This window comes from Tauraco erythrolophus, chromosome 19 (genome assembly GCF_009769465.1).
Source record: "Tauraco erythrolophus isolate bTauEry1 chromosome 19, bTauEry1.pri, whole genome shotgun sequence".
Taxonomy (NCBI): Eukaryota; Metazoa; Chordata; class Aves; order Musophagiformes; family Musophagidae; genus Tauraco; species Tauraco erythrolophus.
In genome coordinates this window covers 5,594,126-5,620,393 of record NC_141483.1, presented here as the reverse complement: position 1 = coordinate 5,620,393, position 26,268 = coordinate 5,594,126, and the positions used below count along the sequence as shown (strand labels likewise).

At 45.4% G+C, this 26,268-nt stretch overlaps 1 protein-coding gene across 2 annotated transcripts; it reads right to left on the bottom strand.

Moving 5' to 3' along the window:
• Positions 1–470: 470 nt before the first annotated feature.
• GGT1 (gamma-glutamyltransferase 1) lies at positions 471–26,057 on the bottom strand. Of its 2 annotated transcripts, none has more exons than XM_086623309.1 (13): positions 25,944–26,057; positions 11,957–12,124; positions 11,174–11,301; positions 10,849–10,938; positions 9,621–9,813; positions 8,296–8,453; positions 7,260–7,409; positions 6,622–6,758; positions 5,562–5,749; positions 4,620–4,747; positions 3,649–3,761; positions 2,461–2,574; positions 471–1,089 (listed from the first exon to the last, which is right to left on the bottom strand). In XM_086623309.1, exons 2-13 carry the CDS (start codon positions 12,118–12,120, stop codon positions 946–948), a joined length of 1,707 nt encoding a protein of 568 aa, XP_086479435.1. In that variant the 5' UTR covers positions 12,121–12,124; positions 25,944–26,057; the 3' UTR covers positions 471–945. The 2 variants fall into 2 exon arrangements, with proteins under 2 accessions (XP_086479435.1, XP_086479434.1); XM_086623308.1 differs by having other exon boundaries at positions 25,940–25,947.
• Between the last annotated feature and the right edge of the window lie 211 nt (positions 26,058–26,268).

Sequence of the window (26,268 nt, the reverse complement as noted above, 5' to 3'; positions counted from 1 at the left end):
ATATGAATTTCTGAGAGGTCATTAATTGTCTGATTAATGGTAACTTACCTTCAAACAAGAGTAGCTGCAGAGTCCCCATATTCGGAGGTTTCATTTTCTCAGATTCTGATATTTCAGGCCTGCAGTATGATGTGGTAAAAAGCAAACTGAAGAAAACCAGGCTTGTTTTGGATATTTAACTATTTTTTTTTTTTTACTCATAGCTTCATCAAAGAAGTGAAGAAAAGAGAAAAATCTCAGGGTAGCTTCTTTCACGCAGACTCTCACCATCCCTTTTTGCAGTATCAACTGTGCAGGCAAGAAAAACGTGTGACTCCATGTTTATTTATTTTAGTTGTGCTCAGAGTTTTACAGGTAGCATCTTCCCTTTAGACCTTCTCAACAGAAATATAAAAAAGTTTGAAGCCATTTCCCCACTCATCTCCAACAATCAACTGAAGTGAAAAGCAGAAACATATTTTGTTAAAAGAAAGAGTGGCAAGTTTCTGAAGGCTTATCCCAGTCTAGAGCTGAGCTTCCAGCTACAGCACAGATCTACTAGTTTGTAACTTAGAAAGCCCAGGCCCCAGAGTCCTGTAACTCCCATCTACTCAACAGGAATAGCAGTGACGGGGACATTCCCGGTAGCTGAAGCTTCTTCAGAAACTCTGGGTAAGCAATCTGTCTTTATGGAATGGAGAGGAGGCAGGGAACAAACTCTTCAAGGCAGAACAGACTCTTCAAGTAAGTACTGCACGTCCTGGTAGACATGTCTGTCTTAGCAGACTGCTGTGGCATGAGGCACTTCAGTCATGGCTGTAGAGAACTGCCCCAGCTCTGTCAACAGAACCACAGGTAAATTTGTTCTCTTTCCTGTGAGAAGTCCCTGAGTTGCAGACCTAAAGAATCTTCCCCCCAAACACACCTCAGTGTCACTAGACCACTGAAAAAAGGAGCTGAGCCACATCAGTAGCCTGCAGGGACGCCACCTTTCCGGGAATCGGAGGCTGCAGCCCATCCTTCATCTGTTCTGAGAATGGCCTGCACAACTGCACCGCCGCTCACCCGCGTGGTATTGTGGTTTCTCTCCTTTAGTTGTTCTTCTATACCCTGGAATGCAGAAGTGAATGAGGACAATGGGAGAGAGAAACTGCACACATGCCGTAGCCTGCGACCTGCGTCCTCCATGACTACCCAGGGGTTCAGTGCCTGGTTTAGGTCAGTCTAAAACTACATGCTGTTCCTCCTCTTCCCCTTGCTTTCTGGGATACCCTGCTTTTGATGATGTGGAAATGAGAAGATGTGGCATTTGTGGTGCTCAGTGTGAGCTACCAATACTATTCCTAGTCACAAAGCATTCTGCCTCAGATATTCGTATACGAACAGCCAGAACGGATGGATCCTCTTTGGGAATGGTGGAAAACACAGGACTTGATGAGAACAGCCATCCTCCCCCATGCAGGCAGATATAAGCAGCTTATTGAAGGAGTATAGTTTATGTATATAGTATATATACTATATTACTATATATATTATATGTTATATATTATATATGTTATATATTATATATGTTATATATTATATATGTTATATATTATATATGTTATATATTATATATGTTTTATTATATATAAATATATAATTATATATAATATATTATATATAATACTATATATTAGTATATATAGTATATATATACTATATATACTATATATACTATATATATACATATTATTTATGTATATAGTATATATACTATACAGTATAGTATACTATTCTGTATAGTTTGATGAAGAAAACTGCCTTATGTAGGAGTGTTTTCCCTAATATAGAGACATGGGATGATATATGTACAAAGGCTGCATCCGTCTCAGGCCTCTGAGATGTGCAGTTCCTTAGGGTGAAGGAGGAACCTCAGCTGCCAGCTCAGGTGAGTGGTATGCAGAGCGTGGCAGATCATGCCATCAGCTCTCAGACCGACAGTGCTGCACAGAGAACTTTACTGTGAAAATATTTTCAAGTTTGTTCTCGGCTTCCTCTGTGCATCCTCCCTCACTAGCTCCGTGCCAGTGCTTCAGGGTTCTTTGGGAGGTTGCACAACAGGACAAGATCCTGAGGGTTGCTGGATTTAGACTGTCAAATGGTTTGCTATATGGCAAATGGTTTGCTATGGCTCTGATACGGCTTGCTATTTTGCAAGTCCTTTGTGCCAAACAACATTGCAAGAAGATACATACCCTCAGTTTGAGACGTAGGTCACACTTGAATGCACCAGGCCTTAAAGCCATGTGACTGAGACCAAAGGTACGCTTTGAACAGCTTCTTGTGACCCAGTACTTGACCTGTGCCAGCTTTAATACCGCTCACCTAGGAACATTTGGCAAAGCTTCATGGTTTTCCACAAGCACATGCCTTCCCAACACTAGGAACCCAGCACCGTACAAGAAGTTCACACGCTCCCCAGACTCTAGCTATACAAACCTCCTCTATTTGCTGCTCAAGCTCCGTGACATTGGGAAACAGCTGATCGTGAATTCTGGGCTCTTCCACTGCTTTCTTCACATCATAACCAAACCAGATGGAATTCATTATCGTCTATGAGAAGCAAAAAGCCTTAACATTAGTTATGTGTCTTCAAAGAGGCCTGACCCTTGTAGCAACATAGGCAGAGATATCTGAAGTATGTTCACCAGAGCACAGAGAAGGCACAGTTTCTGGTTCCTGCTGCTTTCAGCAGTTCTTCTCTTGGCTAAGCAGAACACAGATACATTGCAGCAGTCAGCTGGTATATGCTTTGGAGGATTCCCACACAAAGAGACCATGAGTTACTAAACTTAACCTAGTAGAAGGATGAGATCCTCAAGATATTGTAGCTGGATTTATGCCGCTGTGATGAAGCTAGCACTGGCTTAGACACACAGCAGACACCTCAGCAAACACACAGCTACAGCTTCCTGCTACTGTGCCACAGGTTGCCTCAAACCTGACTCATCTCTACATGCTTAAATTGCAGGTTGGAGCTGCTGGAAAGTGAAAATAGCCTCAAGATCAAGGGCTTGTAGCAGTTTTTACAGAGACTTCTCTATCTCAGCCAGAAAGTGAGATCCAGCCTGGTGCTCTGAACTGCTATGTGTGCTGGCACAGGAGGCAGCTTTCTCCTGCAATCACTTTTGGGCTAGTGGGACATTTGAGTGGCTGCTACAGCAGCTCACAGAGAGCCTGCCTGTCAGAAGGCCTGCCACCATGCCTGGCCTACGTTCTTCTATACCTTCTCTCTGTGACTTCCATCCAAAGTTTAGGATGTTGGATGGGAGTGGCTTTAAACTAGAAAAAGAGACTAGCTCATGGAAATCCAGAGAACAGAAGGCAAAGTTAAACTCAAGTCACAAATCTTCTGCAAGTGGTAAGAACAACTTGCCAAAGGAAAAGACCTGGAGTCTCTGAAGGAAATAATTTAATAGCAGACCCTTTGTAGCTATGCCAGGAGTTGGCATTGGAGGTCTGGTTCTCAGAAGACCAGGCAGGAACCTCCCTTTCAGGCCCTCGACCCACAGCAGGGATCCATAGCCATGATCACATCACAGGGGGAGACTTGAGCCCCTTACGCCAAACGTTGTCTCTCCCCTGCCTTGTTTTGCCTCACCCCATTTTGCCCATATCATCACGTACCAGTGCTGTTGCTGTAGTTATTTTTGTTCCTCCGGAAGCACCAACCACCATTCTGACCTTTTTCGTTTTATCCACCAAGATGGAGGGGCACATAGAAGACACCGGCTGTTTACCTGTTGGGGACGCACATGCAACAGAGGCTCAGCTTTCCTCCTGCAGCTTACGAACTGCCGGCTCCTGCCCCATGTCTAAAGCCAGAGCCTCAGTATCCATCCTTCTGAGTCAGCTCACACATCTTGTCCAGCCCTTGGGGATCCCACTATCCCCTGTACCCATCTCCTTCTTGCTCCTGCACTGCAAAGCTTAACCCTGGTCCTTCACACAGAGGCTGAAGATGCCTTCCTCCACAGTTCTGTCCCAGCTGGGGTAATCTGTGATGCAGCTACCTCCAGTACACCATGGGACTTTCCTTCCTGTCCTTTCACTTCCTCGTCCCTCTCCAAAGTGTGGGGTACAGGAGGGCAGCATAATCCCAGCCTGCCTTAGCAGCCATGAGACGGGTCTGCAGGAAACAGTGTTGGAGTAGGCAGGCTGCTTGGGTCAGGTACTTGAACTGGATCTATCCCAAGCTGCTCTACAGCTCCCAAGGCAGCACAGGGAGGCGGCTGGGCAGGGCCAACTCACATTTTGCAGTCAGCTCCTGCTGCTGCCTCCCTGTTCAATCAGTTCAAAGAAATCTTTTGCAGCCCTGAGTCATTCCATTTGACATGTACTGAGCTCCCTGGGAAAGGATTTCTAGTTGTTGGAAGGAGGCATACACAGAGTTTTTCTTCAGACAGCCTCTCCTCCTTCAGGCTGGTTGCGTGCTTTTGGCAGGGATGCCAGGTGACTCGATTTCATCTCTCTCCTCTGCAGAAAGCCCCAGATCTGTGCCTGATGGCAGACATGCTGCAGCCTACCTTGCAGACACCACAGCGTGAGTATGCAAGATACAGCCAAAAGACTGAGTCAGGAATGTGGTTTACAGCTACCTGGAGCTATGAAATTCGCTGGTGAAGGAGGGATCCCAAATCCATTGATTATGTAAGGTGAGCTGAAGTCATCCATCTCATCGTTAAATATGATTCCACTCACATTGGATCGTACATCAGAGCCGAAGCTAGAGAAAACAAGTTGGTGCAGACATGTCAAAACCAGAGCAAATCCAGGAGGAGCTTCAGGTGAATAGCTGCAATGTGAAACCTGAGATTTGACTGCAGTAACTCTCCACTCCCTCCTCTTGTAAAGGACATTGTCACCCCTTGGGGGAAGGAAGGAGTTTATACGATGAGTACACAGCTACACAAGGAGGAAAGGCAGCCCAGAGCCCTGCTGTACAGCAACCCTGCAAAGACCCCGAGGGGAAAAACAGCACCACAGCTAAATACAACTAATTCCCTTTCCAGCCAGGCAGTACTGCACTTCCTTCAGAGGCAGCATAGCTCAAGGCTGGCACACTTGGGAATGATTGGGGTTTTGCCTACATGTGTCAAGCTAAAGACATTTTCCATGGACAAAAAGAACCTTCACCCCCTAGCTTCAGGCCATATGCATGGAACACAGCTCTTCCTGATAGCACTCAAAGCCAAACGCTGCACTGCCAGGCCAGCTGTGTCAGCTCAAATTCCTTCCAGAAGCCTGGGAAATCAGAGCCAGCAGCGATATCACTGCTTATGAGAAGATCCAGATGCAGTGAATGTTTTCTTGGTGGGTGAACTCAACATGACAAAAGGACACATCATGTCCTCTGACCCAACCACACAGGCCTCAGTGTTAAGAACTGACCTGCAAGCTCAGCAGAAGTGCCCATCAACAGTGCTACTCATCACTAACCCACCAGAGAGATGACAGTTCAGTGATGTTTTATACCCACCACAGAACCACCACTAGGAAGATGGCAAAGGCCTATATGGAAGTAATGTCTGAGCTCATACTATTGGTTGATGGTGCTGGTGGCGGACACAGCACTGCCATCATCAGCCACAATGGAGAGGTGGGATGTACCGGCATTATCTCCAGTGTAATATATTGGCTCATAGTAGTCAACTGGATGGGAGGTGTTGTCTGTGATTTTCCTCCGGAGACTATCCGCAAAGAACTCGGACGTCATGTTTCCAATCGCCTGTCAGAGAAATCCAATGCAGTTACTCAGCAGATTAAGTTTAAGAGATGTGTAGTTATGAGGCTGTTATCCAATACTTCAGATCACAGAAGAGTGGCAAATCCCAGCAGTGAGGCTACAGTTTTCCAGCAGGGGCTTTCCTCCTTCTTGAAAGTTGGACATTGTACCAAAGAGTATTCTAAGCAGTCACAGAAGCAGCTGTTATAACGCACCACTTTGTGTAGGAAGTTAATTAGCATCCATTACTGTAGATCTATGGAAAGCTGTCCTCAACACTGCTGTAAGGCGGAGGCAAGCGGTGTTACGCTTGCTTCCGAGATGAGAGGAAAGGGATCGGGTTGAGAGGACCAGCCCAAGGCAAGCTCTGATCATTGCTCTGCAAGTCGCAAATTTGCGTCCATCAAGCTGAGCTGGGCTCAGATCCTGCTGCTTTTGCAGAGTCACAGAAGTAAAAGCACAAAGTATGAAGCTGGGAAAAGCAGAATTCCTGCCTCAACCCTTTCCCATCCGTTGGTCCATTTACTATAGGCAGGACTGTGGTTAAAGAGCCACAAGTATGCTGGGAATGTCGTCTAGTGAATAAGGCTCCAAACACTATGAAAACAGAGAGGATTAGCCCTAAATATACTCAGACACTCCTGGTGAATTAAGGATTTTGTTTTTGCTTACAGCAGTAAGGTTTCCTCCATTTATATCCTTCACAGCTCAGCCATGAGTCCCATAGGACTTCACATTTTGATTGAGAGATATTTCAGTGCCTGTCAATAGCAGGTGGCACAGAGCATTTCTGACAAAGTCTAGTCACCCAAAAGCTTTAAGCCACGTTCCAGTCAACCTTGGTGTTGCAGAAAGAAAAGGCTTTTGCCAGGTACCTCTGTAATGTTGACAAATTTCGGATCTCCCAGTAAAGTCCTCTTGGCGTAGGCAAAGCGAAAGGCCTCCACAATGCGGTGGTAAGTCAGACCTTTCTCCTCTATGGTTTTGATGCTGTCAGCAGAGAAGTTATATCCTGGCAACAGAAGACAAACGATTTGAACATAAAGGAAAGTGCATGGCAAATGGCCTGCTGATAAACCTGTGTCAAATGGTATCATCTTGAAGCCCAGCCTCTACAAAGATGCAGTCACTGGACCATCCTAATCTCCACGTGGAGAATAGCAGAGCTCTGGCAGTTTTGAGCACTGTGGGAGTCACCAGCAGGATTTGTACTTGCAGAGATGTTTTCCAAAGAAGCCTCAAGCACAAGTTAGTTTCCACCCAATGCACGTATCAGGGAGGTGCACCAATCAAGAGCATGTTTTCCCTCTTGCACCTGTATTTCAAGTAGGAAGGCGACATGCCTGAGTTTACAGCAGGAGTGTTTCCACATCTCTGATCCCTCCTGGGGTCTCAGACTTCTCACCTGCTGGGGTCTACTGAGGGAGACCCAGCTCCCAAAACAAAAAGCGTGCTGTCTTTGGAGCTCTCTAGCTCCTGCTGCCTGTGAGGCACTGCTCAGTGGAACTCTCACCTTTCAGTATGTTGAAAATGAGGGCTAGCACTGGGCCACTTAGGGGGGCACTAGGCGTGTAGAGGGTAAACTCCCCAAGTGTGACCTCTATGGGGTCTTCAATCACTGTTGCATTGTAGTCCTGCAGGTCATCCAATGTGATAATGCCCCCTGGAAAAGAGAAGGAAACTATAGGTGTGGGTTTATGTGATCTCTGGTGGAAAGAGGAGGTAATAATCCACTGCACCATGCAAGGACAGGAAGGAACACAGACAAATCCAAAAAGTTGCAAGCTAAAGAAAGCAAAGATGGGTGCACAGGAGATGAATTTATTCCTTGATAGACTCCTGAGGCTTAGAGAGCCTAAACTTGAAGTTGGGCTGATTTACAGCAGCCAGAAGTCTGGTGATCCATCTTTTTTACAAAGGACACCAGCAATGTCAGGTAACAAAACGTTGTTAAGAGTCCTGTTTACAGGAGGAGGATGCAGCTTTTGGATGCAGATGCTTTGTGCTACCCCATAAGCAGAATAATTCGTATGTTCCATTGCCTTTCTCATCAGAAGGGGGAAGACAGTAATTAACCATCACAAATAAAGCCAGTAAATGACTTACAAGAGGTTGACTGAAGCCGGCCGATGCTAACTAGTAAGGCTAGGATACTACCACCATCTAGTGGCATCGAGAGATTAAACAAGCTCAGTTTACAGGACCGTGTACGTCATGTTTTAGGTAGAAACTTGTTGCATTCAAGCTCTGTAAACAGCATGTATCTACTAAGCTATATCCAGAAACGCTATATATACAGACTTGCTATGGTATACGGTACAGAAATGTACAGCATATACTATCCATTTCTGACTGAATTTAAAATGCATCCAATAAAGCACTAATGGCTTCTCTTGGGTGTGCTGTTGCCACAGATCTCAGAGGCAGCATTTCAGGCAGCAGGCTTGACCCACTTCCCAGGCTTCTGCAGGTCACCAGCTCCTCTCTGGATGCTGAGCTGCAGCAGCCAGGTCACTTATGCTGTTTTGGACAGATGTGCTGCTTCTCACCTACACTGTGGATGTCATCGATGATCTGTTTGGCCAGGCTTCCTGTGTAAAAGGCATCTGCTCCTTCACTGGCGATAGTCTCGTATGTGTTGGCTAGTTTAGGCATCTTGACGATATCGCCCTCCTGCAGAATTTTCCCTCCACTGCAGAACACTTCGCTAGCAGAGAAAGGAAATTGAGAAGATCACATCTGAGACACAAGTTCAAAACGATGTGTACCTGTACCAGCTGACATAGTATTTGAGTGTTCAGGCTAGAGGCTTCTTGGAGAGATGAGAAACTGCCTGAGTCATGCCCCAGGGGTCCAGATATCTTGCACTGGGACATAAAAGTGAACAGTGGTTTCTGACCTGGGATTCCACATTGCTTAGAATTTGCTCAGCGAAGCCTGCAGGAGGGAGTGTTGATCTTTTTCACGCAGGCAAGCCACCCTCCCTACCTGCCCAAGAGGGCCTCAAGATGCCCAGGAGGGGCCATAGTCCTTGAACTCAAGCAGTTCAGTTCAGAGCACAGACTATGAAGCTATGAGGCTCGAAGCTTCCAGTGAGCCCAGGAGAATGCGTTTTAATCCTTGTTTGTCAGAGTACTTAGAGGTAGAGAGTTTCCTCTCTAGCTCCCTCATCGTGGATCATGAATGCGCAGCTGTGGACCTGCCAGAAGGACTGCTCAGGCTGTACATCCCAATTGGATTGGAAACCAACCTGCAGCTGGCAGAGATTTTAAGGAAAAGAAAGGATTAAGCATGATCTCAAGTAGGGCTGGACATAGACACTAAGGGTTTGACTGTAAGAAGAAGTGGAGGAGCATTTAAAACCCTTCATGTTCACAGTCATTGCCAGAAATGGATGGTCAAAGGCATTGCCTGAGGAAGGCTGACTGCAGAGTAAGAGATGACCCAAATTCCCATTGCCTGACAGCAGATGAGGTGTTCAAGGAGACTCTGCAGTTGTCCCAAATGCAGGTAGGATTAGCTTGGTGCACTTACAGCATGAGGAAAAGCTGGGGATTCAGAAAATACATTGCCATCTGACAGATTTATCCCAGAATGTACTCTGTTTCCACCTTTGCTCAGCCAAATGGACTTTAAGAGCAGAATTTATGTTCATTCCTGACCCTTTAAAGGTCAGGAATGAACATTCCTAAAATTGGCCACATGATTTAGCACCTTCAGGTAGCTGAAGTAATATCAGCAGGTACAGTGAGTGCAGGCGCTGGAGGGGAGGCACACTCCTCACAGACACTACATTACACAAATACAGACACTTTTCAGCTAGGATGCAGTTACACCAAATTTCTCTGTGCAGAACAGCAGATGCTCTACCTACCACAGTGAGGGATTGCTTTCAATAGCCTCCTCTCTTGATCTGATGGCTGCTGCAAGGCCTTTCCCAATAGGGAATCCTTCTCTTGCCAACTTGATGCTGGGCAGAAACAGGTCTTTCCATGCCAGTTTGCCATGACGTTTGTGAGCCAGTTCATACCCACGGATTTCTCCTGGAACAGCAATGGACAGTCCTCCTGGAGCAGATAAGGAATGTATTAGTCTTCCATAGTAAGAAAAGAAAGCGATTAACGGAGTAGGAGGTACAGCAGGCTTCTCTGCTAGCCCTGTTTTTAGGCAGGGATTATGTACACTATGACCAGCCCAGCTTATGTGTATGATGCTAACAGAAATTCCATCTGACGTTTATGCCTACGCATTCTAGACTGCTGAAAGACCTCTGTCCTCTTGCTGGTAACTCGAGTTTTTGGGTTGTTTCCCCTCAGTGTGCTCTGCACCAGAGAGAAGCTGCTCGGAACACAGAAGGTATCATAGCTGCCTGCGGTTTCCAGTTCTTCAGAGAACAACCCGCCACAATAAAAGGACACAGGCTGTGTGCATACTTAAGCCAAAAACTTTGTTGCAGCATTGTAACTACATTGCAATAGATTGATTACTACGTTGCGCAGTGATGTAGCAGTTCACTTCAGCTCTGGTTTTATTGCCATCTCCCAGAAGTTCAACACACTTCTCAAACCTCCTCCAAGGTGCTGTTCCTCCTTGGTTACAGGAGCAACCATGAAGAGGACTAGTTAGTATTTCTTGCTATTTTTGATTAGAAAATACTTTCCCCAAAGGAAATTACAACTTCTTCTCTGGAGTCCCTGAACCATTAGTTGAAGCCACCACAAAAGGTATTTAGGGAGAACATTTGAACTGACAAGATCTAAGTTGATTCACAAAGATTTATTCAAAGAGGTGGAAAGGAAAGATGGCAGATATGGAACAGGTCATACTCAGTGCTTTGGATTCACCTGTATTTTCATGAACCGAAAAGCAGAAAGCGCTGAGGTGACTGACCAGTTTGAGGGACATTAGTTTTAGCTTCCTCGTCAGGAGTAAGTTTGCAGATTGTGTAAAGTAGAGGACATTTCTAGGTGAGAAATCCTGTAGATATGCAAAAACCTAACCATAAGAAATATTCTTAATTTAGGCATGTCAATAGCAGCTAATGTGGACCCCCTCAGGAGCTATGTGGTCCCCTCAAAGCAGTGAAACAGCTTTTGCCATACCTTTCAGAGACAGCTGTGTGTCGTTCCCAAACATGTCCTCAGATGCTTTTTTCGGAGCCACTTCTCTTGCATTAATGATTTCCACATTTCCTTTAACGACAGGCAAGGAAGATGATGTTTAGCTCTGGACTTAACACACAGGCATGGTCTCTGCCGAAGAAGCCTGATCAATGTAAGCCAATTTCTTGGCAATCATTTTGAGGACAGCGCGTTCCCCCAGAGGCTGAGAGAGTCAGTCTTTTACCTTCACTCAGGTAGGACAAATCACCTGCTTTACATAAACAGTTCTCAAGCTGTTCCAGATTTGTATGGCCCTGTCCCTTACCTGTGCTGTTGTAGATGGTAAAGAAGAGGCCCCCTCCAATGCCCATGCTGTGGGCATTCATGAGTCCTACACAAAGCAGAGCTGCAATTGCTGCATCCACTGCTGATCCACCTTGCTGAAGGATGTCCCTGTGCAGCAGAAGAGAAGGCATCATATGGTGACATGTTACAATGTCTCAGCTACCTGTGAGCAATGGATTCATCTTGTCAGAGCAGGTATGACAGATTCTCTAAGGCACGTTTGTCCACACCCAGTCTCTAGGTTCCTCAGGAATAGGAAGTTTTGAGCTTCTGTCACCTAAGAGAACAGGTACTAATGGTCTAGGTGCAGACCAGATCAGCCCCCATTAGAGACACATCCAAACTAGCTTGAAAACACCGAGATGTGTCAAAGTTTGTGTCGGGACAGGCATCCCAGACACAATCGTTACATATGAGAAATGACAACTCTGACGAGCCTGAAATCTGCAGCACTTGCATCTAGAACTGGAGGGCAGCTTGGTAAGTGGTTTTTAAAAGAAGCTTGAAAAGCATCTCTTGTTCCCATTGTCCATGCATTTAGGGAATCTTTGCCTGCTACGTTGTCTTTGAGCAACTATGGCAACATTGGTCAGGCATGGTGAAAGCCCAGGTTTTATTACGGCCTCCTCTTCCTACAGGGAGATTAGAGATCATCTGTGCTGGGCAACTGCCAGGCTTGCACCTGGGCATTGGGAAAACAGCGGTTTTGTCTTGCACAAGAGCTGTCAGAGCTAACGAGAGTCACAGCACAATTTGCAGGTACCTTCCAATTACTGAGCACTGCCCCGCGTCCGTAGCCACAGCCGCCCTCTTGTAAGTGTGTGTGTCCCCTGCACCAGTGCGCAGCCCATAGAAGAGTCCCAGGAACAGGATGAGTCCCAGCAGGGCTGCAGTCAGGACTCCAGCCACCACATAGCGCTTCTTCATCTTCCTGTGGGAAGAGACAGGATCGTCAGCCTTGCTGCTGCTGGGGCACACAGGAACTAGGGAGCAGACGATCAGGCACAAGACCAGTCTTTTCATCTACCTCCTTTCATGTCCACTGTTTCCCCCTACACCACCAGCAGACAACAGCTCTGCACATGGAAGTGCGGTTTGGGAAGGAGCGGCCAGGGGAGGTGTGAGCCCAGTTCTGGCCTTGACAGTTACATCAGGGTGACGTCTTTTTTTGAAGCGAAGCAGAATATCAAGTGCAAAGGGGATGTTCAAGATGTCCTGCTACTGCTACCTTTCAGTGGCGACAGGACAACCAATTGCTCTTTGTGACTTTATGCTTGAGGATTTTAGATGCTCAGCAAGCGTTTCAGTTACTGCTCTGCTTGGGAGGACAGGGGCCCAGTGTCAGACTGGGTTTGATCTAGTTCCCAAATCAAGTCAGCAATACCCATCAGAGACTTTTTACCGGATTCCCCTCTCCAACACATGCTGGCAGGCCCTTTGCCGCATGATGGAGTCAAGGACTGCACCCTGCCCACACCCTGTTATTGACCTCTTCCTCCCTACTTCATAGCCACGTGGTGAGGCTGTACATATGACTTATTCTTATCTTTCCAGCCCTTGATTTTTAGCAGGTTTTCTGTGAGTTGTGAGCTGTGGGCAGTGAACAGCTTTCTCCTCCCCTGAACCTCTCAGAGAGAGTCTCCCAAGTATTTCCTTACTCAGATTCATATCAAGACCTTTTCTATGGGCATTGCTGGTACCATTTCTCTATGCCCCTGCCACCTCTGTGCAGAACAACCATTCTAGCAACTTCCAAAGCTTTTACCAGCTTCCCCTTTACCATTTACTGCCATCTTATTTGCAGAGCTATCTACTTCAGTGAACACCCCAAGAACTCCTGGAACCTCTTTGGTAACATCTCTGAAGTGTTACAGTACCAGCAATGAAAAGGCCTCGAACCAGCAACCATCACTTGGGTAAGAATCTGTCTTGTAGCAGGTAGGTAACCTGATACACCATAAAAGCAGCAGTTTCATAGGTGAGAAAGAAAATCCAAGGAGCAGAACATGATTGGTGTTAGTCGTGACTCACATTGTCTTCAGAGGAAAAATTCAGAGCTTTAACTTTATACAATCTGTTTTAAATACCATGTCTTTGAAGGACTCTCTGTCCAGAAGGTTGTCAATGACCAGTGCAAAACACATCTTGGTCATTAGGGAACAACCTTGGCCAACACTATGTGGCACACCCTAGTTTGAGCACAGCATCCCCTCTTGTTCAAGGTCTTTGGTCAGAGTACCTTTCCAATGACCCTGTCGCGTCTAGAGGGTGATGGCCAGTGCTCATGTCTCCATGTTTCCCAGTCCTGCACACAGCTGCTTTTGGGGTGCACAGGGTTACTGTTCATCTGTGAGCAAGTACAGGACAGCAAGGAGCTCTCCAGCAAGTGCATTCCAGAATTACACCAGGATGAGTCAAAGGCTACTGAAGGGATGGAGAGTCACTGCCACCTTGTTGGAACCGACAGTTCATGAAATACAGCTTCTCTTTGACACGTTTCCTTACCCATTACAGGATTGTTCCAGAAAAAAAAAAAGACCTAAATTCATCATATCGCCTTCAGAGATCAACTTCCCCCTGTGCAGTGCAGCTTTGGGTTTTCACCATGACCACTGTACTTGCACGATAGCCAGGATACCCTTTACCTTACTGAAGCATCTGCCATACTGAGAGACTAGCCAATCCATGGCATTGTGGGTGAAGAGAGGATCCACCGACCCCACCCTCCGTGAATGTTCAACAGCCCAAAGCAGAGCAAACTCCAGCAGTCAGAGCAGCACTCGGTGCCTTGCAGCAGCAGCACACGCAGGATTAGGGAGCAGTGAGGGTGTCAGCACTGAGCTAGCTAGGGGAAACAGGCCAGGCCCGCCAAACCGAAACTTTTCTCAGATGGAGGAGATTAGCAAGCGCTGCCCCCTCAACCTCACTCCCACTCCTGTTATTTAAATTAGGACCTATACATCTACTATCTGAGCCCTGTATCTGTGAGTTTCAGTGAGAGCACTACAGATGTCCATCTCCAAGTAAAGCAGCTCAAACCAGGATGTAAATCTACTGTATGTGCTGTTCTGTGAACAAATGTTAACTGAGCGCAGTAAAAGGTAAATGAATGAAACCTCTTTCCAGGTTCTAGAACTTGATTTACATTCAACTACTTTTAAAAGAGACCAGTGGCTGTTTGCAGAGCAATGACTGTGCAGGGAAACAGAGAAGCCATTATGTCCCCAACAATAGCTCACACACAGCCTTGGAGTTTAAAGACAGTTTTGTTTGTTGGCAGAGAGAGTTCAGCTTCAGCACTGGCAGTCTCCTCCAGGCTTCACAAGAAATGCCATGGGATCTTTTATCTGTGCCCCAGCTAGGCAGAAGGTACTTTGTTTCATCTGAAGGCTGCTCTATGCTGGGCTGTCCTGCAAGCCTGGGGTGACTCAAGCCCCGTAGCTGCTGTGTTAACCCATAGACTCCTGGCTGGGGCTGTGCAGTTCTTCTCCAGAACTGCTTGCCTCACTGCTGGGCTCCTGTAAAGAGTTACTGACTTGTCAGGCAAGTTATTCTGAGAGCAGGAGAGGAGGAGGGGAAACCTCAGATTGTACCTCTGCTCTCATCCTTCACCTCCTCTCTGGATTCAGATGACACTTCTGAGCATCACCTAGACCAGTAAGAGCTCCACGCTGAGTGCCCAGCTGCCCACTGAGTGCACAGACCTCAAAAAGGGCCCTCCAGCCCGCTTCGTACTCCTGAGGTGCAGCTCCCAGCCCACCACCAGCCCCGGGGGACGAGGATAAGACCCGCAACCAGGAACACGCACACAGACTGCCGGGAAGGAGAGACACTGATTGCTGGGCACTGCTCCTGCGCTGCATTGTGGTACTGTGCTGCCTTCTGGGTTGGGCCTCTGGGACCCAAGTGGGGCCAGAAAAAGCGAGTGCTCTTAATAGAAGTGCATCTGTGCGATCTGTCACATTGATCCTGCCTCCAGATCTCTGCTAAATCCAGCTGTTCGGAAGCTTGGCTAGCACTTCAGTCACACTGCGCTGCTTGGCGGCAGCAGCAATAGGTCTCCAGGAGAGAGGGGCTATAAAACCATTAAAAGCAATATGATTATTTCTCACTGTTATAATGGACCAAAGGCAGTCCTAGCCATAGAATTTAAAAAGTAGCCTGACAGTCTGTCTTCAGTTATACTGGGAGAAGGAGAGGACCAGCAAGTAGCAGAGTTATGCCTGTATGAGCAACCCCATTGGGCTGTATTCAGATGTGTCACAATGTTCACAACCCGATTTAAACATGACACTGTTTTTGAATTAAAAGAACCCCAGTGCAACAGGCTAGCTAGCATCAGGCAGGGGATACCTGGTCTGACATCTCTGCCAAGAGAGGCACACTGTAGAGATGAGGAACGTGCCGTGGTCAGGGAAAGCACCAGGAGAACTGAAAGAGGAGAAAGAGATGTACCGACCAGAAAGCAGGGCAGAGAGAACAGTGGGATATCAGAGGATGACAAAGGAGTCCAGGTATGGTCAGGCACTGCCTTGTTCTTGATTACAGTAGCCAATACTTGGCCATTAGCTTTGATGTATCTGTCCTCACTTTCCCCAGGCAGCACAGGTTATGCAAGGATAAATATGATAACATGAATCTTGTCACAGGACACAGGCTGTGCTCTTCAGATAGAGCTCAAAGTCTAATCCATATCAGCAACATTGCCGTGTTTAGGTAATTAACAACAAACAGTTGAAATAATGTTTCCACACTCTACTGTTGTGTAGAGTGAACTGTCAGTGCCTTTTAAGCGAGAACGTATGTAAAGCAAACAGCCACGAGATTGGCCACGGGGCCCCCAGAAACACAAGACAACAGAGGCCTCAAAAGAGCAGAACCAGGTTGTGAGCAGAGGCCCAAGGGCTGTTCACACAATGTCCCGTTACTGATCCAGCATTACGTGACAACCTAATGAAGGTGCCTACAAATGATCACACAGGTGGAGCCAACTCCAAAGTGGACATAAGACAGTTACTTGTCCTGACACCGTACTTCAGGATCAGGTGTGCAGAATCAATCACTCTGACATCCTGTCTTGCTACAGGTGTAAGTACTGTTGGACAGGACAGGCTACCTATTCCCAAGGGCTGTTTCCAGCATCCTGCCGGGGCCAGGCTGTATTCTGAGGTGAAGAAGTTATATCCATCCTTGTGCTAATGGCTGGTGAAGGGGTCCTTGTCAACCACAAAGCTGGTGCTGGTTCCCCATGCCATTATCTCCTTGCTTTCCTTTCTCACTAGGAGCTCACTGAAAGGTAGCATAACGCAAAAAGCAAATTATTCCTTCATCTGTGGGAAGCCCTTGCACTAGGAGTCTGCACATACACTCAGCCAGAAAATAATTTAAATCCTCCGGTATAACTGTGCTAACCACGCATTCCCTCAGTTGTCAGTAAGGACAACAGCCAGCAACTTCTGTTTTTATCTGCAGGAATATCCAGGGTCATTGGTCTGTCAGCAGCTAATTAGCTGGGGTTATCCGCTCCAAGAGAGCTTGCACTGAAGAAAATTAGGACAAAATCAATACAGAAAGTACACTGGGACTGTCCATGGCTATTTCTAGTGAGTTCAGCTGTTCCACTTCCAAAGGGAGAAAAGTTTGGAAGATTTATTTGCCATTCTGAGTTATCCATTTTGTACTTTGCTTATATACCTGTTTTCTAGCAGTTCTGTAAGATTTAGTACAGCTCTGGCTGACTCGGTAGGGTCTTCGCCTCTTTCCTACTAGAACGGATTGTTACACCTTCTAGGGAATGTTGTGCCATCTCACACACCAAATCGAAAGCTTAGGTTGCCCTTAGGTTCCCCATCAACCACTGCTTCATTACACAATCTACAGTCCTTAGCTTCTGGCAGGCTCGTATATGCCATCATTACCCAAAGGCCAGGGCATAAACACTTCATACAACAAGGATTGTGTAAAGATTACAAACATAGTTGTAACATCAAACCTGCTTCCTGCCTACCAGGTGAGAGCTCTCCAGTTGCAATGGGGTCTTTGCATCTCACCACAAATAGTCCCAAAGTGGCGGAGGGTGAACTGATACAGGCTGCACGTACCTTTACTCTTGAACTGAACTGGAACAGCTCAGATGCAGCATTTCTACTCACTAACAGGTTTGTCTTGGCCCAAATGGTGGAAAACTTTGTAACTTTGTTAGCCATACGTTCACACCTATTCTTCTACGGCTTTATTAGGACAGACATAAACTTCCTGAGCACTCTCCTTTTGAGAGCAGTCCCAAAAGAAAAGGGTTTGTTTCCCTGTGTCTTCAGCCCTGTACTTACACACAAAGGTCTGGTCCCACATAAGGCTCCCCATGCAGCCTTGCACGGCAGCTATTGCAGTAAGACAGGAACTTAAGCCATTTCAGATTCTGATCTGCAAGTTTATGTGCTAAATATTTTTTTTTGCTTCCGGTCTTTTACTATGACTTATAGTAGCAGTCACCAGAATGCCTCTGATCAAGACTCTGGTTCTGCTACCAACCACACAGGCAGACAGAATCTCCTGTCAGGTACTGATCTTCATGATGACAAGCAGGCATTTCTTCCATAATTATTTCTACCTTGTCCACATGATGCCTTCTAGAGACTTTAAACAAGTTATTAACAACCACCTCTTGTATCTAAGGAAATCATTCCCAATTCAAGTCTTACACAGATTTCTGTAGAAAACTGGAATTCAAAACAAGCAAATATTAAGTCTAGTCAATTCTAGGCCACACAATGAGGCAGGATATATGTTCTGGCATTAAGCTGGAACTATGAAGTTCTTGTACTTATCCGTCACAAGATATTTAAGTTGAAGTCTTATGCAGTCTTCATCTCCACCAGTGGTAAGGGAAGTAAAGCAGAGTTCAGCCAAGCCATGAAGAAGCCCAAAGAGGCTTCCAAATGCAGATCTAGGCACTGGTCCTGCCTGGAGCAGGGGGACAGAGCTGTCCCTGGAGAAGTGCAGTTAACTCCATTTAACTCAGTTAACGCCTTCCTCATAGCTAGTGCCTCCATGTTGGTTCCTGTCCAGCTGGCCTGTGTCCTGTGTGACTTGCTGCCTCCCTCCTCTCAGAAGCAGGTTAAAAGCCTTAAGCACCCTCTTTGTTAAGCCTGGCGTTGAGTGCTCATGAGCATACAGATCAATTTTAAGGAGAAGGGCCTCAGCTCAGATCAGTGGTCCCTAGTTACTGCTGTCTGTCAAGCCAGAGATAATCGACACTGAACAGAACTGAGCGAAAAGCTCCTGAATAAAGCAGGCTGTTCCAGCTGACTTTCAGGTACACTGTTCACAAAGAGAGCTATTGTAATCAAGATTTGCAACTCCTCCACAGGCATTAGGTCTTCTGAAGCCTAATAGCATGATGTATTCCGTCCAACTTAGAGTAAACTCTGAGTTCACTGAGAAAGAGCCAATAATTTCCTCTTCAAGCAACTTTTTTCCCCAAAAAGCTTTCATGTTTTCCTGAAAAAAATTTTAGCATCAAATCTATCATCTTTTTATTTTAAGACACTACAGCATAAACTACGAAGTGAAAAAAGGCAGCAAGGTGGAATAAATGCAGAATACCCCATTTCCCATGGTTTTCACAGTCTCTTCTAGTTGGGGACCTCCCAGAAATCCAGAACTGGCAAACTCAATCTCAAAAATGCAAGTTATTAAAGTGTTATAAACTCATTCAGAACGTCACTTGTTACATTCACTCCCAATTTAAAATCAAAATGTTTCATTAAAATATTACTATTCTCCCAACTGTTGCAAAAGATGTTTTCAAATGCTTTTCTGCCATTAAACTAGAAGTTGTTTATTAGACCTGAGCTTATTCAGACTGGTTAGTCAGGTCTTATAATTCTCTTTTGGCAAGCTTTCACCTGATTTATTAAAAAAAGTCACAGTCTCCTATTCTGTTAAATAAGAAATCCCACACACCACTTCCAGGCTGAGGGGAATGGCTTAACGAAGGTAATTTCTAATTGCCCCTTACCTCTGGAAAGCATTTGCAAGTCTGTTCTGTCCTTTTGCACAGATCTTTATGTACTGATATCCTTTGAATATCCTTTCTCAAGCAGTGAACCCCTTTTTAGGGACAATACATCCTTGTAGTAGTAACCACTTATCTTCCCTTAAAAGCTCTCCGAAGCGTACCATACTACTTGATATTTGTACTGCTCACGGATATTAACCTATTGAAACTCGTTATGTTTGAATTCATAGTACCAGAGGAATGCATAATTAATCATTGACTAGGTCAAGAGTCAAAACCCTACACCTTTTAAAATGCATATTTTAGCATCCACAGAGGTTGTGTATCACCAGCAGAATCATTCCGTGTTCTTGGATTCAGTCCCTACATGGCGCAAATGTGAGTCTTCCCACACCTCACCGCTAGATCTTAAGTTCTGTTTAACTAACTGAGCAAATATGTGGTCATTTTAAGTAGAAGTGCTCCCATGTCCATATGGTCATTACCCTCACACCCCTCTTGCCTAAGGGCGTGGCATCTTTGTTGTTCAAAAAGAGGATGGATTTTTAAGTGCGTCTGTACCTTGCAGCTTAAACCCAGACACCCTGACAGATTCAGCTGTGATGACATTTGGTGGGAATAACCTCTCTGCCAAGCGTGAGCGACTACCTGCAATGCAAAGGCACCTGATCAGCTCACATATCTGCTCTTCAATCAGGGCTACATACTACCTTAAATTGTCATTGGGTTTAGTTCAGATTAATGCTCCAGCTGCAATGACACATGCAGTGCCTGTCCTGCCGGCCTTGCTCCTGCAGCACTCTCTGGCAGGAAGGATGGCAGAGCAGGAAGATAAGGATGAAGAAACCTGCCCTCCATCACTAAATCTCACCAAGGCTTTTAAAGGACAATCTTACATACGTGCTTGTGCCAAATCTAGAAGCACAGTTGCAGCTCACCTGCTGTTGAACAGTGTAGCATAAACCCCAGCAGCAACCCAGACTCAAGGTAATGAGCTGCACAAACTGTTTGGACTCCAAGGACTCAGCTACTAAAGCTTATGCCACTGCTGCTGTCCATGGCTTGCTGGAAACTTCAGATCCAGCTTTCAACACAAACGCCAAACGTCCATCCAGAACACAGCACGGGCAAATCGCAGCTTGCCTGAAACTTGGGCAGAGAAAGGACTCAAGCCCACGTGTCCTAAGCCTGATTTTTAACCAGAAGGCTGTCCTGCAAACACAGGATGATGAAGCAAAGTCTGCCTGGATGCCAGTCAGCACTGCTAGATGCTATCTTTTGACCTACCAGGATCAGTCAAGTGGTTAATGTCTCAATTCCAAACCTGTCCAGTCTCTCTGCCTCACTCCAACCTTTGATACACTGGATCTTTACCTACTTTAGAAGGATGGTAGCTATACTACAATGACTCATTAACAAAGTTCAGCCTAGGTCCAAGAGTAAAAGCTTTTGAGAACATGAGCCGTATTTTCTCTGCTTAAAAATACATCTTCTTTTCCGTAATAGCAACAAAATGGAGTTCTGTACTACATTTATGTTTGATAAAATCAGTATTATAAAGCATGAGCATTTCAGCCTTGAGATATTTGGAAGGGATTTAGCATGTGCTGATCTTTCAAAGAGGATTTTCAAATACTCTTGAAAAGACATTGCATCAAGAGGGCAGGTCCCTTCAGTCATATTGCTATTGGCCAAGAGATCTTTAGCAAAAATGGAAGCTTTCTGGAAAGTAGGTACTGGCACATAAAATATTCTGCAGGCTTGGAAGGATTTCGTGTATCTGTTCTTTCTACTGGACAGTCTGATGGACAAATTCCGAGTCCAGGCCATATTCAGTCACTAACACATACCACTCTCACTCTATCTAATTTATTGATGTGAGACCCATGATGCTCCACAGAAGATTGTGACAGGAGCTGTTCCAAAACAACTATCCTCTGAAAAAGCAGTGTGGAAAGGTATCTGCTCTCTGCCTCAAACAAGCTGAACTGTGCTGTCAGTCTGTCACAACTTTAATATTAAATTATGAATATTTTATAGGGGAATTTAAGATGCAGTCTACTGAACTGAACTCTTTTCTTAATTTACTAACCCCATAGGTGTGATGGTACCAGGTTTTATGCCTAATAGCAACTTTAGAAGGATAAAACTGTGTCTCTGAAATAGATCTAGGTCAGAAGAGTGTCCCCCTGTCACCACATTTGTCTCGGAGGGTGCAAGGTGAGATGGAAAGGCTGCTAGCTGTAAGAAACCCCTGTTGTAAATCATAATTATCCAACTGTTACTCTGCCCCCACTGCTGAAAGGCAAGTTTTATAACAGTGAGCCATCAAAATTAAACAAATTCCTACGCCCTTCTTCAAGGGCAATGCAGTCTCATCTGTGGCATGTTCTTATCAGAACAGAGCTGGAACAAGTTGGATGCTCCTCAGCAACTTACTCTTTCACTTATGCACAAGTAGAGTTGTGGATGGGGTCAGGGATTGTTATGAAACCTGAAGTTAGTGTTTCTGATTCTGATAGGTGAATAGCTTTCTATGTACATGTTGTGCTATGCACAACCACCCCATTTCAGTTGTACATAGTCTTTGGGAACTGTCACGTGCCTCTGTCCAGGCATTAATATAATAGATAGTCCTGTTGTAACTCAGCTTTGCATCTTTCAAGCAGCAAAGCCACACATGAAACAGTAATATCACGTTTAAGGCAGGTGCATCGCTCCCTTGTTAATCTCAATGTATCAACCCATCATAAAAAAAGAAAGACATAAGTATCTCCTGCAGGGCTTGCAACTCTTTCTGTTTGAGATGTTCATGGCATGGACATCTTTACCATTCTCCAAAAATTAGCATACACTATTACATTGAAACATAAGCAACAGAGAGAAATCTCCGTTCACTCTTTCTTCTAAAGGAGTACAACCACCAGCATTTGAAGCAATGCCTTCACAGCTCTTGTAATAGAACTTGCAGATACTGAAAAGCATCAGGCAATATGAAGGCGCTTCTACATAGCTTTTCTTTTTGCTTCTTCCCCCACCCACTTTTAATTTTTTCCACAGGAATTTCATGAAGCAACACCAGCAACAACTCACACAAAACAGATCACGCAATCACATCTACTGTTCAGACTCCTCCTTTTTACGATAGAACATGCAATCTAAGGTCTCCATTTCCTAATGTTTTAACTCACGCATTATTGGAATAGGAGCTGTTACAAGATGTCCTCATTTTGCAGGTTAGCTATTTTTTCCATAAGGAAGTCTTTCCCATCTTACAGAGCAATGTTGCAATCAAACACTACCGGAATATAAACATTAAATATTATCTTGAGTGCCCAATAACATAGAAATGTTAAGAAGCATATGACGTTTCTTCCCACTAATAGTTTTCTTTCTGACCCCTTGCTCCATTCTTCCACATTTAGTGCAACCAGTGGAAGGTAAGTACCAGCTGCACAGGTAGCAGGCAGTCCTAATTTAAGCTAAGCAGCACATAAGAAAAACTGATGCAAAAAAGAGATCACTGCTGAAAAAACCCTGGAAATCAAGTCACTAGAGGAGACTGTTAAGAGAAAAGGTACTTTAGGAACTGGAAAAGCTGCCTAGCGTGGAATACATCATATTAACTAAGAGCAGGGACATGACAGTTGACTTTCAGAGCTGAAACTAAATAAGCAGATGTTTATCTACAGCCAAAGCACCTCCTTCCCCTCCAGTGAGGGCTGCTTCTACTATAACGTGCCTGCTCAAAGAGGAGGAACCCACTAAACCCACATGCTCTCATTTTCTGAAATCTGGTTTCCCATAATCATCCTCAGGTACACACTCCTCCCTGGGGCAAAGGTAACCGAAACGAAAGATAACTGGTAAATGGTTTTTAAATAATAGTAATAATAATAATAATAACAACAACAACAATAATAATAATAATGATGATGGGTTTATTAACCCTTATAAGTATATTACTTATAAGTATTAACCCTTATAAGTTATAACTCTTACTAACTATTACAAAGGGTTTATTAACCCTTTATTATTGGGTTTGCATGGCAAGGTTTTGGTAGTGGGTGGGCTACAGGGGTGGCTTCTGTAAGACGCTGCCAGAAGCTTCCCCTATGCCCAGCAGAGCCAATGCCAGCCGGCTCCAAGACAGACCTGCCGCTGGCCAAGGCTGAGCCCATCGGCGATGGTGGTAGCGCCTCTGGGATAACATATTTAAGAAGGGGGAAAATATCTGCGTAATGGCAACCGCAGCTGGAGAGAGGAGTGGGAATATGTGAGAGGAACAACTCTGCAGACACCAAGGTAAGAGAAAAATGAGAGGGAGGAGGTACTCCAGGTGCCAGAGCAGAGATTCCCCTGCAGGTGAAGACCATGGTGAGGCAGGCTGTCCTCCTGCACTCCATGGAGGGTAAACAGTGGAGCGGAAATCCACCTACAGCCCCTGGAGGAACCCACACTGGAGAAGGTGGATGTCCGAAGGAGACTGCAACCCTGTGAGAAGCCCGTGCTGCAGCAGGCTCCTGGCAGGACCTGTGGACTCATGGAGAGAGGAGCCCATGCTGGAACAGGTTTGCTGGCAGGACTTGTGACCCCTCAGGGGACCCATGCTGAAGCAGGCTGTTCTTGAAGGACTGCATCTCATGGGAGAGACCCACACTGCAGAAGTTCATGAAGAACTGTAGCCTGTGGGAAGGACTCACATTGGAGAAGTTCCTGGAGGACTGTCTCCCATGAAAGGGACCCAATGCTGAAGGAGAAGGGTTTATTTAATTATTAATTTATTGTCATAGCCGGTAACTCTTTATTTTATAGACTGTAGAGCATCTGGACAGGGGAAAAAAACCCACCACAACAAGACAACCAACCAATCCTCCTAGATTCCTAAATAAAAAATGACTGCATTCACTGAAGAGGTTTCCGCAGACTTCAGTGGAACGTGGAAAATAGCTGTTTCCAATTGAAAAAAAATTGTAGCTACCTGCTTAAATTCACTTGCTTTTGCTAAATCATAGAATGGTTTGGGTTGAAAGGGACCTTAAAGATCATCTAGTTCCAGCTCCCCTGCCATGGGCAGGGACGCCTTCTACTAGACTTGACAGATAGATGAGTGTCTTAATTGCCATGGAGCTGGTTTGAATAATTTTGCCTCTGCTGGAGTAGCCATGGTCTGACTCTTGCTTATTGTGGACAGCTGGATCAGGAAATGCAGCCCAGCACTGAGACATTGTGCTGGATTAGAGAGAAGAGCCCTGGACCCAGAGACTCCACCTTTGATGCATTAGAAGGGCTTCAGCATAACCAAAACAGCTGTATCGGGACTGAGTGGATTTTCAGTGGGAAATGTTGTACCTCTCTAGAGAGATAACCAGACCTGTTGGATTCAGTTTTAGTAATTGCATGAGATGGAGGTACCATAGCATAAGAAACAGCTGAGAGCAGGAGCAGGTCTTTGTTTTTCAAGCACAGGTAGGAGAGGGCTGTTCTTTTTGCTCTGGTAAGGAGCACACAGTCTCCTGGGTGCTGTTCTGGTCCTTCATGTGTCTAAATATTGATTTTCCTGGGCAGAATCTGTTCCTTCTCACACAAATACAGTTGCCCTTGATAGTTCCTTGCAACAGAACATTCTTTACAGAAAGTAAAGAATTAAATATGGCCTGCTAGGTCTATTTCAGGATTTCTTTCTATTTCACAGGCCACTTTTCCACATACAAGACTGAGTGCTGCTGAGTGCTCTCCCTGCTCTGCATGAGAAACTCTGTTCTCCCACAGCATTGCCCTTCCACTCTGCTTCTGGAAGACACCCCCAGCATCATCCCATTTGACCTCCCATCCCAACAGGGTCTGCATTTTCCAAGTTACCACTTAGAAGTACAGAATGACATGGAAAGAAGTATGCAAGATCTATGGGTTTCAGCCCACTCCTTAGACCCAGCTTTCTCTGAAGAGGATGACTTGCAGCAGGACATTGACTTAAGTAAGAATTTTATCTTCAGGACCCCATGAAATCTGCCTTCCGGTGTTTGTATAGCTGTGACCTCTCCGGTAGTTTTGAAAGTCTTTCCTCTGTCAGATTGCTATAGAAGCTCTTCTCTTATCAGCATGCCCTGTCACTTGTATGACATGCAAAACCAAGATCAAATTGTGACTCGGTCTTATGACCCTACATACCAAACTTCCATAGACCTTTTCAACCCAATAAGAAGTGAAGATCAAGTTGGGTGGTAAATAGGTACTTTCAAGAGTTGGATGGGCCATGCAGAGGTGAAATATCTTGCCCAGTGACATAATTGAGATCCCAGGTCACTAGACCTCCAGGCTCCTTTCTCTGATCTCAGCCTCTATCAGAAAACCCAATTCCTCTTGAAACCATCAGTTCACATACTGTTGACCTTATCAAGCCACAGTATTAAGTAGCTCCCTTAAGGAGTGAATCAGCGGCTGTTCAGATTGCCTGGACCAAGACCCTACTGCCTGTGACCTGTCCTTCATTAACCAAGAGAATCCAAAGTCAACACAGTAGATCAAGACCTGGCAGTCCTTATGAAAGAGAAACAGTTGCTCTTCAAACCTAAGCCTGAAGGCTTGTGAAACAAAGGTGCACTTTAATAAAGTATGATTAAAGAGCCAGAAAGGTACATAATAAAGGGAAACAAACAACTCCTCTATTTCACATCCCAATCCAACCAAAATATGGAGATTTTAAGATAAAATAATGCTGCTTACTCACTACTTTAAAAGCTCTCTTCTCTCTGGGTGCAATTCACCTTCAGCTAGTGACAACAAAAGAAGGTGTTTGTGCCTCGGTCGGTCTCTTGCCCCTTGTTCTTCAAGGGTTTCAAGAAGCAGGGATTTTGAAAGCAAAATGTGTCGCACAGAGCTGAGTGGCAGCAAGACTTTATATATGGGAGTGGTCAGAAAGGAATGGTGATGTAACGAAGTCGTATCTCTAAGCAGTAACGGCATGCCACCCTTCCCCCTCCCTGTCCCTAAAGAATTGCTGGCTCAAAGGGCAAGCTGGGAGCAGAGCGGTCAGACACTTTCCGTGCCATACT